General features: G+C 59.2%; 1 protein-coding gene and 1 non-coding gene across 6 annotated transcripts; one reads left to right on the forward strand and one right to left on the reverse strand.

The window, feature by feature from the left end:
- Window positions 1-1,854: 1,854 nt before the first annotated feature.
- On the forward strand, window positions 1,855-10,603 carry R3HDM4 (R3H domain containing 4). 5 transcript variants are annotated; one of them, XM_030845600.3, is made up of 9 exons: window positions 1,883-1,986; window positions 2,938-3,012; window positions 6,338-6,492; window positions 6,869-7,014; window positions 7,429-7,546; window positions 7,663-7,748; window positions 8,218-8,303; window positions 8,382-8,437; window positions 9,581-10,603. In XM_030845600.3, the coding sequence occupies exons 1-9, from the start codon at window positions 1,898-1,900 to the stop codon at window positions 9,682-9,684; spliced, it is 915 nt and encodes a 304-aa protein (XP_030701460.1). In that variant the 5' UTR covers window positions 1,883-1,897; the 3' UTR covers window positions 9,685-10,603. The 5 variants fall into 5 exon arrangements, with proteins under 5 accessions (XP_030701462.1, XP_030701463.1, XP_030701465.1 ...); XM_030845601.3 differs by having other exon boundaries at window positions 6,890-7,014; XM_030845602.3 differs by lacking the exon at window positions 2,938-3,012 and having other exon boundaries at window positions 1,855-1,986.
- A 1,778-nt stretch (window positions 10,604-12,381) lies between these two features.
- LOC115846735 (U6 spliceosomal RNA) lies at window positions 12,382-12,488 on the reverse strand. Its single transcript, XR_004037046.1, has one exon. It is a non-coding gene; the product is annotated as a U6 spliceosomal RNA (small nuclear RNA).
- Between the last annotated feature and the right edge of the window lie 90 nt (window positions 12,489-12,578).

Genomic DNA, 12,578 nt, shown 5'->3' on the forward strand with positions numbered 1-12,578 from the left:
GGGCCTGGGAGAGAACTCAGCAGGGGGCTGGACCTTGGAGGGGGCCTCGACGGGGGTGGGGGGGGGTTGGCAGCAACGGCTCATGGACTGGCCCAGGGTCTGGGAGGGTGTTAGGAAGGTGACGACAGGGACTTGGCAGTCCAGTGGTTAAGACTTCCCGCTTCCACTGCAGGGGACACAGGTTCGATGTCGGGTCGGGGATCCCACATGCCAGGCTGCGAGGCCAGGAAAAAAAAAGAAGGCGAGGACAGGAATGAGTGAGGCCCCAGAATCACGGCAAGGCCCAGGCTGCGTCCTGTAGAGTTAGCACATCTGTGGAGCAGCTGGTCATCATGGGCCAGAGCCGCAGACCAAACATCCTGGCCCCCAGATCCCCCGCCCAAGCACTCCCCCCAGAGGTACCATCTCCCAAGTTGTATCACCTTGATTTTTTCATATTTATCTACATGAGGTCACACACTGTGTGCTTTCTTGGGTCTTGTAATAGTTCTTCCTCCTTTTTCTTTTTTTATTTTATCCCCTCTTGCTCTTTATACGTTAAAGCAATCGGGTTGTTTGTCCCGTACAATTTCCACCAGGCTGGATCTGGGGGTTGCATCCCTGTGGTGTCTCTTATCGTGGTCCTAGTTCGCCATTTTTCTTTTTTTTAATTTACTTATTTATTTATTTAGTTTTGGCTGCGTTGGGTCTTTGTTGCTGCACGCGGGCTTTCTCTACTTGCGGCGAGCGGGGGGCTACTCTTAGTTGCGGCGCGCGTGCTTCTCACTGCGGTGGCTTCTCTTGTTGTGGAGCACAGGCTATAGGCGCACGGGCTTCAGTAGTTGTGGCACACAGGCTCAGTAGTTGTGGCACACGGGCTTAGTTGCTCCACGGCATGTGGGATTTTCCCGGTCCAGGGCTCGAGCCCATGTCCTCTGCATTGGCAGGCGGATTCTTAGCCACCGCGCCACCTGGGAAGTCCTCCCCCCCCCCCCACACACACACACTTTTCTTGTAGAATGAAGGGTGGATTCTAGATTCTAGAGCAGGTTTAATTCTCTGTTCTTAACTCTCGGGTCAAAAACCAGGTCTGTCATCAAAGGGCCCCCCCACCCCCGTCTCATCGGTCTGTCCCTTCTCCTCCACCTCTATTCTGCTCCTCCCCCCTTCACCTAGTACCCTGCTGTAGCCATTCTGGATGCCCCAGGGCCTTTGCACTGACTGTTCCCTCTGCCTGGCATACCCCTCCCACTTTTGCAGGCTGCCAGTCCTCTTTCCAAAGGTCTCCACTTCCCTAGCCCAGGGCGGGGAGGTCCTGTTCGATCACTGCTGGATCCGGAAAGCACAGCCCCCACCCCAAGGACTGTGAGCATTTGCTAAATGAATAAACTCTAAAAGTCAGAAGGAGGTGGGGTTAGCTTTGTTCTATTTTTAGAGAAGAGTAGATTGAGGCACCCAGCCAGGACTCCAGAGGCTGCACTTTACAGAGGACAGGGAGGGGTCTGGTGGAAGGAAAGCCCTGTTGGTGCCGGGTGGGGGTAGCATGGGTCATTTCATCTGTCCAAGCCTCTGAAAAGGACGTCCGCTTCCTTCCTCCTTCCCCAGGACTCAATTTCGCCATCTGTCCCCCTAGGGCTGGGTGCCGTGCCCACAGCCCCGCCTGGGCGCAGGACAGGCGCGGTCTTCTGCCCCGCTTTCCCCGGGGCTGGGTGCCGCCCCCTCAGTGTCCCCGTCCGTGCCTCGGGGTTGGGTGTCCCCGGCCCGCAGCTCGGGCTCGGCCGGGACGTGGCCGCGACTCCACCAGGCGCGTCCAGCCTCCAGGCTCCGCCCCGCCCCGCCTCCGGCCTCCCGTCACTTCCTGCCCGGCCCAGAGAAGGCCCTGCCGGGCGGCGGCGACAACAGCAGCAGCGTGCAAGCTATGGTGGCGCTGGAGAACCCGGAGGGCGGCCCGGAGGAGGCGGCGGCGGCGGCGGCGGCGGGGGTCGCCCCGGGCGGGCGGCGGACGCTGTGAGCGTGGCCGGCGGGCGGGCGCGGCGCGCTTCCGGGCTCCGGGGTCCCCTCCTCTTACCCCCTCCCGGGCTGCAGCCCCCGGCCCGCCCCGCCCCCTTTCCTGGGGGGTACCCCACTCGGGTGGAGCGGGGTGGTGGTGGGCTTTGTTGTCAGTGGGTGTTTCCCGGGGAAACCCCATCCCCGTACTTCCGGGCCTTTGCCGGGGCGCAGGGAGCACCCCCGTGTCCGCGTGTGCAGACCCCCGGCGCCCGAGCTTCGGGGGTCCCGGGCGCCGCGTCGGGTGAGGCGGTGCCGCTGCGCGCGGTGTACCCGGAATCCGCGCTGGTGGTGTTCTGGGTATTTACCCACTTGCGGCTGTTCCTGTCCCCCAGCTGGGGATTTACCCCCCAGCCAGTCCTGTGTATCCGGCGGGGTTGTGAGCCCCCCACTTCCCGGTGGACGCGCTCTTTGTTTTTCTCCGGGTAAATACCCAAATGAATGGGGGGCTTACAGACCCGGGCCAACACGAGCCTGTGTGTCCTGGGACGTGGACTGGAGGCAGGTGGGCGGCCCCATATGGGTATGCCCCCCTCCCCCAGGTTCGCAGGTCTCTTTCTAACCCGAGTGTTGGTGCAGAAACCCAGGTGGTCCACCCTGGCTGCTGGGGTTTCATTTCTGCTTCTTCGTGTGCCCTTCCTAGTGGCCCCGGGCGGGCTGTTACCCCTTCGGTGCCTCGGTTTCCCCATCTGTAAAATGAAATAACAGCGGTCCTCTATTTAAGGGGCTGGGGTCAGTGACCCTGCACTTGGAGGTGCCCAGCAAAGCGGAGGGTCCATTCTTTAATAATTATCTTAAATAGTTCACTATTGTAGGTGTTTTGTTATTTTAAAATAATTTTCTCATTTTGGTATTTTGTGATTGCTTTATTATTATTATATTTGTTATTACTTTATTGTTATTATTACCCAGAAGCTGTACTGGTCTCTACAGATGTGGTTATTTAAGGGGCCTTAACCCACTCGAAGTGGGTATTTTACCTGCCAGGTGGGTCCCTCCAACCTGCCGCCATCCCCCCTCACCTCCATTCCCGGGGCGGGAGAGGGGGGCTGCTGCTCCTTCTGTCTGCCCATCCCAGCCTGAGTCACCTCCGCTCTGAGCCCTCCTTGGTTTCCTGCTAGAGAAAGTAGGTTCCTCTTTGGCCTGTTCCTGGGGGAGGGGCAGGTGCCAGAGAGAGGGTGTGTTTGCCTAGGGGAGTGGGTGTTAAAGGCCCCATCTCAAAACCCTCAGGGAGAATTGGGGGAGGCAAAGGAACCTGTCCTCCCCAAACCCAACCTGACTTAGCAGCTGTTTCCACTGTCAGGCCTGTCCACCCCTGTTGGACGCTGGCCCCTGCCATGGTGCAGACATTTCCCAAGGCCTGCTGGGTCCAGGAAGCCTCACGTGCCCCATCTGGGTGGTCAGTTTCCCCATCTGTAAAGTGGTCTCTTTGGGTGGCTGGGGAAGCAGATGAACTGGCCCTTGGGTGAGTGTGTAAACAGAAGTTCGGGTATTCATTCAACAAACAGCTATTGAGCACGTGCTGTGGGCCAGGTGCTGGGGACACAGGAGCAGCCAAGAGGGACCTTGTCCTTATCCTGCGAGTTAGTGAAGGAGGTGAGAATTCAGGAGTAAACAAGTATGAGGACGGGCTGGTTTCTGTCATTACAAATCTGCTGCCCGCTCCACCTGCCCACTCTGTGGCTCCAGGCTCCTGCTGGAATCTCCTGGAATCAGAGAGGGTAGTGAGGCCCCAGGAGGCCGTGGGACCAGGCAGCAGACCTGCAATGCCAGGCCGGGGAGAGGCTGGGCCTTGTCCTGAGGGTGCTGGGGAGCCACAGGTGACGGTGGAGCAGGTCAGGGAGCAGCTGGATCTTTAGTCCAGTGGGCTGTGGTCTGAGGGGTCCAGCGAGACCTGAGTTGGAGCCCCTCTGACCACTGTGGCCCCAGAGGGAAGCAGGAGGCTGGATGGTTCAGGGGAGTGGTCCTGTTCAGACCAGGTTCGAATCCTGGTTCCGCCCCGGGTCCCGAGGTGACAGGGAGCCCCATTTCTTGGAGCCCCATGTCCTGAGGGCCCGAGCTCTCTCACTGAGTCCCACCCTGCTCTGAGGTTCCCCGACAGCTGCCCCCGGATGCGGTCCTGTTATCTGCCCCACCAGGCCACCGTCCTGGCCTCCGTCCATCTGCGGGGTGGAGACACAGGCCCTGGAGCCACAGCAAGGCCGCAGCTGAATCTGGAGCTTGGGGTGGGGGTGCCTGGGCCTCAGGAAGATTGCGTCCAGCCTCAGAATTGTGGGCTCTGTACTGACTTGAGTTGCCCTGCCCTGTCCCAGCTGCCCTCTTGGCAGCTGTGGGGTCTCGGGATAATGACTTTGCTCCTCGGTTTGCAAATCTGTATAACGGGCATCAGAACAATAGTACTTGCCTCCTGGGGTGATGGTGAAGGCAATCGCTTAACCAGGCTGTGATCAATGGTGTGGCCCACGGGGTGAGCTCCCAGCCACAGGAGGAAACCAAACAGGTGGCAGCTTGGGGAAAGGTGTGTGTCCTGGTTCCTCTTGGCTCTGAGTGCCCCCTCCCAGACCAGCAGGGGCCATCGCTATCCCCACTTTGCAGAGAAAGAGCTGAGGCTCCAGGTCACACAGTGAAGCATCCGTCGTAGCTGGGATTCAAACTCAGGGCTGAGCTTCCAGGCTCTACCCCTGCCTGCGTGTCTCCTAATTTTTTTCTTTTTTTCCTTGGCTGCACTACGCAGCTTGTGGGATCTTCTTTCCCCGACCAGGGATTGAACCCTGGCCCCGGCAGTGAAAACGCCGAATTCTAACCACCGGTTGTGTGTCTCCTATTGTGCCTGCATGAGTTTACCCATCAGATAATTTTTCATAGATTTTTGCCTGAAGTGTCATCCGTGGAGCCTGCCCCACCCCAACCTAAGACAGGGCTGAGGCTCATCAGCCTATTTGCTTCGTGATCAAGATGTAACAGCCTTTCTGGCCAGGGCAAAAAACTTAAGGCTGGGGACTCTTTACATATGTATAGACCTTGGTGAGTGTGGGCTTCAATCCTAACTTCTTTGAGGCACCTTGTCCCACTGTCCTAGGGCTTCATGGCATTTTCTAGCGCCTGTTTGTGGGGCAGGGGTCATGCTTCTCTGTTTAATTTGTGTCTTGGGAACTTTGAACACTAGGAAAGTTTGGGTGGAATTCTGGACTCTGGTTTCTACTCAGTCTTGGAATCGTGAGATTTTGCTGGAGACCTGATTGGGCAGTTATTTTTTTGAGCATCTACTGTATGCCAGGCAGGGCTACAGCGGACACCAAACTCTGCCCGCGTGGAGATCACGGTGGGTGGTGGGCAGGGTGGTGGTAGAACGTGTGGCCATCAGGAGAACAGAGCAGTGAGGGGGTGGGTCCCCCTGAGGAGGTTTGAGCAGAGGCCAAAAGGAGATGGGAGTGAGCCATTCGGAGCCTGGGGTGTGGGCACCGGGCGGGGGCACAGCTGGTGCAGAGGCCCAGAGGCCGGGCTGCCTGGCGGGTTGGAGCGGAGGCGCAGGGGGAGGAGGAGGGGGAATCCTGGCACCCCAGACCCTCTTAGGCTGAGTCCACCACCGGCTCCCCAGCGTGAGGGTTTCTGAGCCGGGTGGGACCCTCCTCTCAGCCTGTGGTCAGGGGCTGACCAGGGAGGAGGCCCTGCAGCTTCTTGCCCGGAAGTTTCCATTCAATATCCCCCCCTCCCTCCCGCGTGGCCGTCTGCTGCCTGGCCCTCGGGTCCCCAGCGGGAGGCCCGCTAATCCACCTCCAGGATTAGTGCTCCGGGTGGGGGTGGGGGGAACCACTCTGTCCACCTCCCCCATCCAGCAAGGGGGCCCCTGGGGCATGAGTCAGGTGGGCCGGGGCATCACCTTAGCGCCTGGGGGCCGTTTTCTGGGTTATCTTCTGTTGGAAGCGTGGGGTTGGGGGTGAGGGGACGCTGCATCAAATGAAGTCTCGGGAATCTCCCAGAGGAGGGAGACTCGGCCTCACCGGCTCGCAGCTCAGACCTGGAAGCCTGGGGGCGTGGGCAGCAGCTCTCTTGGCCTCCCACCCAATGTGTGGCTCCCCTTCTCTGACCCTCGGTTTACTAACCTGTCCTCAACGGTCCCTGCTTCCCGGGTGATGTGACGATGAGACACAGTGACATTTTAAGGGCTGCACATGTGATAGGGGGTGAGCTTCCCATTGTGGAGGGAAACCAAGCAGGGGATGGCTGTGAGAGAGTGGCGATGGTAGGGTTGTGCCTGGGCGTCCTGGTCTGTCTTGGCCCTGAGGACTGCCCCCTCACACCTGGCCCACAGGCCCCTTCCGGGCTGCCTGCCCGCTCTAGCCAGCTCCCAGGTGAAGAGGCTCTCGGCCTCCAAGCGGAAGCAACACTTCATCAACCAGGCTGTGCGGAACTCAGACCTCGTGCCCAAGGCCAAGGGACGGAAGAGCCTCCAGCGCCTGGAGAACAGTGAGCAAGGGTCGATGGGCGCCTCCTGGGGGCTCCTAGGCCTCAGACAGCAATGGTGTGCATGTTCTGTTATCTGAGCCTGGCCCTGAGCTGGATGAGAGGGAGCTCTGGGCATTGGAGCTGGGGCTTTAAAGGGGGTGTAGGAGTTCAACAAGCCAAGCCAGGACTAGGTAGGAGGAGTTCTGGAGGCTGGATCGTTCCTGTGCCTTCTGGGAAAGACAGCTGGAGCGTGGAGGAGGGGAGGCTGGTGAGAGTAAAGGCCCTAAATATAGAGGTGTGGGGGAGGAAACATGGTGCTCTGGACCCCGTGGAGCCTGGCGGGGGGTGGGGGTGGGGGGGACTCGGGGGGGGGGCCTGAATGCAACCCCCAGCCCAGAGACCGTCTGTTTCCATCTAGCCCAGTACCTCCTGACCCTGCTGGAGACAGACGGAGGCACACCTGGCCTGGAGGATGGGGACCTGGCGCCCCCCGCAGCACCCAGCATCTTTGCAGAGGCCTGCAGCAACGAGACCTATGTCGAGGTGGGGCCCAGTATCCTGCCCTGGGTTCCCCCGCCCACCACCAGGCACTGCCTATGCTGGACCCTGTGCCAGGAGCACCCATCCCCTCCCTGGTCCCCTGATGAATACCCTGGGTCTCCCTCCAGTGACCTGAAACCCACCCACCCCAGAACCTTCCAGCACCCGTGGTTCATCTGCTTATCACACTTGGAATTACTGATGGGATTGGGGGTGTGTTTGGTTCATTTCGATTCCCTGCCCCACACAGGTGGGTCCGCAAGTGCCCCACGAACTCCTGGCCGGCCCGGTGGTCACATGTGTGCACAAGGAGTATTTCTGTGCACTTGTGGCCCCCCCAATGTGCATTAGCCAAATGGGGAAACTGAGGCTCGGGGGCTTGCAGTCATTAGTAAGGGCCTGCTGCCTCTCTTCCAGGTCTGGAACGACTTCATGAACCGCTCTGGGGAGGAGCAGGAGCGGGTTCTCCGCTACCTGGAGAACGAGGGCAGGAGCAAGGCGCGGAGGAGGGGCCGCGGGGAAGACAGGCGGAGAGGTGGGCCTGGGTCGGGGGTGGGGAGGGCGGGGTCAGGGCAGGTGGGGAGGAGCCTGGCGTGTGGGCGGGGCCTGCGGCTCACTCCCACCTCTGCCCCACTGCGTGGACTCTTGCAGAGGACCCGGCCTACACGCCCCGCGAGTGCTTCCAGCGTATCAGCCGGCGTCTACGAGCCGTTCTCAAGCGGAGCCGTATTCCCATGGTGAGTACCAAGCCTGGCCTTGGCCTTGTCTCTTTCCACTTGCTTGGTCTCTTTTGAAGGCCCTTTTTCTCAGCTTCTCAATCAGGGGCGGGGTGAGGGGAGACCAGTAACCCAGTGAACGTGGTGTGATGGAGCAGACAGGGCAGGATATAGACTAGTGAGATCCGAGTGCAGGACCCAGGTCTGGGCAAGGGTTCTCCTTGAGGGTGGGAAGGGCAGGGGCAATGAAGGTGGGTTTTGAAGGATGTGTAGGAGTTCACCAGGCCAAAGACTCAGAGATTCAAAGGTTTGGATGTGTCTTGAGTGCCTGGTATCCTTGGAAACGGTTAAGTAGCCTCATGTAGTGAATCAGAGGCCACATTTGAACCCAGGGCTTTGGGCTCCAGAGGCTGTCATGGATGTGGGGGGCCTGGACATCTTGGCTAGGGTGCCACAGTCGGCCTGACCCCTGGGCCTGCCTCTCCTGCAGGAAATGCTGGAGACCTGGGAGGAGCGGCTGCTGAGGTTCTTCTCTGTGTCCCCCCAGGCCGTGTACACGGCCATGCTGGACAACAGGTGACTGGGTGGGTGGGGGTGGGCGCCGTGAGCTACCCCGGTGTCTGGCTCTGGCCACTCAGCATCCATTCCCTGCAGCTTTGAGAGGCTCCTGCTTCATGCCATCTGCCAGTACATGGACCTCATCTCAGCCAGTAAGTGCCTGGCGGCCCCTGGGACCCCAGTTGGCTGATTCAGTCTGGGGGAAACCAAGGCTGGGCTTCCCCGGGGTCTGCTTAGCCGGTGGCAGGCTTTGGAAGAGGAGGGACAGCGTGAACACAGAGGGGGCAGTGCGATGCTGCCTTGATTCATCAGAAGCGCCTGTACCTCTGGCCCCACGATGGACAATGCTGTGCACACAGACTCGCCTCCACCTGCATCTTCGGGGCTGGGGAGAGAGGGGCCTGTGTGGGGCTGATGAAGCTGGGCCTCCAGGGACCCCAGTGTCTGCAGAGTTCGCATTTAGCTGTAGCCCCCCTCCACTGTGCCACACATGTGACTTCTGGCAAGTCCCTTCTCCAGCCTGTGTGCCCCTTTCACGATGGGAGTGATCTTGGGACACAGCCCCCCCCCCCACCCCCCCCCGTGGAGGGTCCTCGCAGACCCTTGCTGGCCCTCGGCATCCCATCGGGTCCTCTGTCTCCACGCCCGTCTCTCTGCCTCCTGCCTGGAGTTGCTGAGGAGACAGTTTCCATGGCAACCCCAGGATGGTTCCTCTCAGGCTGCCTGGGAGGGAGATGCAGCCCCCACGCTTGCTTTTGTTCCCACTGACTCAGGATGGAGGGGCTGGACTGGGGGTGCCTCTCTGCGGGTGTGGAGCCGTGGCCTGAACATAGGAGGTGGGGCCTGGCAAGATGGGGAGCAGGGGAGAGGGAGCCGCCGGGCCAGAGGCTGGGAGGTGGGCCCAGCTTGGGTTGTGTATAGCTATGGTTCAGGCTTTGGGGTGGCGGGAGGTGGGTGAAGGGAGGTTGGTGGAGCCTGGGCCACCGGGGGCCTAGGTGATTCCCTCTGAGGGCAGGGATGGAGGTGGGAGACCAAGGGTCAGGGCGGGACCCTCGTTCAGTCCCCTTGGCCTCGGGCCAGTGTGTCTCGGTGGTGCGTGCGTCTCTGTGCGCGTAGGACACGGGATAAGTAACGGGAGAGGAAGGAACAGCTCGAGCTGCTCTCAGCGCCTGGCCTGGGACCTGGGGGGTCGGGTCAGCCCAGCTCGTGGGGACCTGGGGCAGGACATACCGAGGGCTGGGCTCCTGTGTGCCACAACCCTCGCCTTCCTCCCTGTCTTGCCTGTCCCCCGGCAGGTGATGACCTGGAGGGCAAGCGGCAGATGAAGGTCAGCAATCGGCACCTGGACTTCCTGCCGCCGGGGCTGCTCCTGTCCGCGTACCTGGAGCAGCGCAGCTGATGGCGGCCCTGCCCCCGGCCCCGCCTCCCCAGTGCCAAGACCTCCCGTAACATCACTGAAATATCTTTATTATTTTTGGAATTTTCCCTTGGAAACGTGCTCTTCCCCTTGGGGTGGCTCCCGCACCGCACCCCTTCCCCGCCCAGCTTTCCGAGTTAAAGCTGGCGGCTGGGCTGCCCCGCACGAGCAAAATTCACACTACTCCCGCCCCGGGGCCTGGACTCGGGAGGAGATGCCTGGCCTGGTCACTTCCCTGTCCCTTCCTGGGTCAGCATTTTTGGCCCCGTGTGAAGCTTAAGCGAGGAGGGAGAGGCTGGGTTTTTATCATTTTTAATGAATTTGATGTGATTTGTTGTAGATTTTTAAATTTCCCTTTTGCGAAGAAAAACCAAAAACTTGCCCCAAGTGATAAATTGGGGGGCTTCATTCCAGTCCCTGCTTGACCCTCTCCCAGTTTTTGGCTTGGGTGGAGGGTCTCTGGGGCCCTGCCCCTCACCCTGGGAGCATTACATTTGGGGGGTGTGTGTGTGTGCGCGTGCGCGTGTGCATGTGTGTGCCCCGCAGCCCAGGATGGAAGCTGCGTCTTAAAAGTTGGTGTCACCCTCTTTTTGGAGTGTGTGTTGCCCTCGCCACTCGCCTTTGGTGGCTGTTAGGGCCCCGTCTGCTCTACACATCCCCCTTCCTTCCTACTGAGGATCTGGGACTTCCAGCCAGAAGCCTCCACTCTCAGACTGTCCTGTTCCTCCCTCCATGTCCCCTTGCCCCTGCCCCCAGCCTGGCTCTGGGGTGTCCTCGTGCTGGTCACCCTGGCCTGGCACAGGAAGCAGGGCTGGAGACTGCACCCCTGCCCTGCACCCCGTGTGTGTGGCTAGTTGTGCTTTGGGAAAGGTGGAGCGTTCAATAAATTTCTGGTGCTCTGGTCTGCTGCTGTGGGGTTTTCCTTTGGGGCAGGGCTGGGGGCACGACAGGCACTCACGATGCCCTTGTGTCCTGGTCATTGAGGGATGCAGGCCTCAGGGGATGAAGCTTGGTTCTGAGTGACAACCCCCGTGGAGGCAGGTGTGTGGGGAGACTCTGTTAGGAGTGGCCCGGCCCTTGGCTCTGCTGCCCTGGCTGGTCCCCTCCCAGGTGCCCAGGCTCAAACCCCAGCTCTGCCACCTTCCAGCTCTGTGACCTCCAGAAAGGTCACTTGTGGGACTTCCCTGGCGGTGGTCCAGTGGTTAAGACTGCACTTCCACGGCAGGACTGCGGGTTTGATCCCTGGTTGGGGAAATAAGATCCCACGTGCCCCGTGGCATGGCCAAAAAAAAAAACAAGTCACTTGTGTGAGCTTCTTGAGTGGCTGAACAAAATACACCACACTGCAGCTTAAAACCACAGGAGTTTATTGTTGCCTGGTTCTGGAGGCCAGAAATGCAAGATCAAGGTGTGGCAAGGCCATACTCCCTCTAGAGGCTCCAGGGAGTGTCCTCCCTGCCTCTTCCAGCTTCTAGGGGCTCCGGCCTCCCCTGGCTTGTGGCTGCATCCCTCCAGCCTCTGTCTCCATCTTCACGTGGCCTCCTTCCTGTGTCTTCCTTCTGTGTGTGTCTGGAAACGGCTGTGCATCCTGCAGGATCCCCCAGCCTGGATTATCTGCTGTTCTCTTGTGATCACGCTGAGGGAAGTTCCCTTCTCACCCGGCCACATCAGGGGTCCCTGCTGCCCACAGGGCCCCTCACTACTGACCTCACCCCTGATCTCCTCCACCTCCCCGAAGGCGGAGTATCTATGTTGATTACTGGAAATTCTACAGGGGACATTTGTCTCTATTCCTCTGTGTATTTGTTTATTTAACCATTTATATCAGTACGGACGCCTGGGCATTTACTTTCTAGTTTGGGTTATAATCCAATATTCCTTAATTTTATTCGTCAGGTTGTTCCAGATTCGGCTGCTGGGAGCCCTGTCAGTGGCTCCTGTGTGTCAGTGAGGCACTCCCATAGTTGCGGGGTTTTATTTATTTATTTGAGCACCCTCCTTACTTTCTGCCGCTACAAGACGCAGAGGGCTCCTCTGCATATTCTTGCTTCGTCCTAGAACCAGCCCTTTCGCCAAGGAGCCTGGTTCCTTTCCCTGGGGCACCGTTTTAAAAACCAAGATCTGGGCGCTGGGTGTGCTGTCTTCCATTTTAACAGGCATTTTAAAAGTTCTACACATAGATGCTAAATAATGGAAATCCCAAGGGCTCGTACGGAGGACACAAGGAGATACTTGAGTAACCCGCTTCGAGGCTCTCAGCTGTGAAGGGGACCAAATTTCCGGCGCCCAGAGAACGGGCTGGGGCTCCGGGCACGGATGTCGGGTCTCTAGGGGAGTTCACAGCCTGCCTCCAGAACTATTAACGCGAACTCCGTCCTGTCCTGGCCCCTGGCTGGTGCGTGGGTTTTTTCCCCCACCCCGCTACTCCAGCCGGGCCCCCAGACAGCCCGGCCCCCCAACCTTTGCCCAGGCGGTGCCGGTCACCCGGTGCACGCTTCCCTGCAATCCTAGGTCTTTCTGGAAAAGACCTTTCAAACTGGGGAGAGTCCAACAGCAATAGAACCAATTTTTGGAAAACGAATTGCGGATGGGGTTTGAATCCAGAGGGACCCTCAAAGTGTTAAGGAACCTCGCTTATAGAACCCAGTTATAACACCGCGGATACCAGAAAAGAAAAGGCAAAATATGGAACGCTTCACGAATTTGCGTGTCATCCTTGCGCAGGGGCCATGCTAATCTTCTCTGTATCGTTCCAATTTTAGTATATGTGCTGCCGAAGCGAGCACAGTAGTACGGTTGATCCCAGAACTATTTAGAGGGCATAGAATAAACTCTTTTACGCTAAGGGCGAACTCCATTAAAAACCGGTTCAGCCA

Source organism: Globicephala melas, chromosome 3 (assembly GCF_963455315.2).
Source record: "Globicephala melas chromosome 3, mGloMel1.2, whole genome shotgun sequence".
Lineage (NCBI taxonomy): Eukaryota > Metazoa > Chordata > Mammalia > Artiodactyla > Delphinidae > Globicephala > Globicephala melas.

Excerpts from the sequence above, each read along its gene's own strand:
- R3HDM4 (XM_030845600.3), top strand. The coding sequence starts at position 1,898 with ATGGTGGCGCTGGAGAACCCGGAGGGCGGCCCGGAGGAGGCGGCGGCG. Across the intron at positions 7,749-8,217 it reads AGCGGAGCCGTATTCCCATG|GAAATGCTGGAGACCTGGGA; the intron begins GTGAGTACCAAG and ends CCTCTCCTGCAG. Across the intron at positions 8,438-9,580 it reads CATGGACCTCATCTCAGCCA|GTGATGACCTGGAGGGCAAG; the intron begins GTAAGTGCCTGG and ends GTCCCCCGGCAG.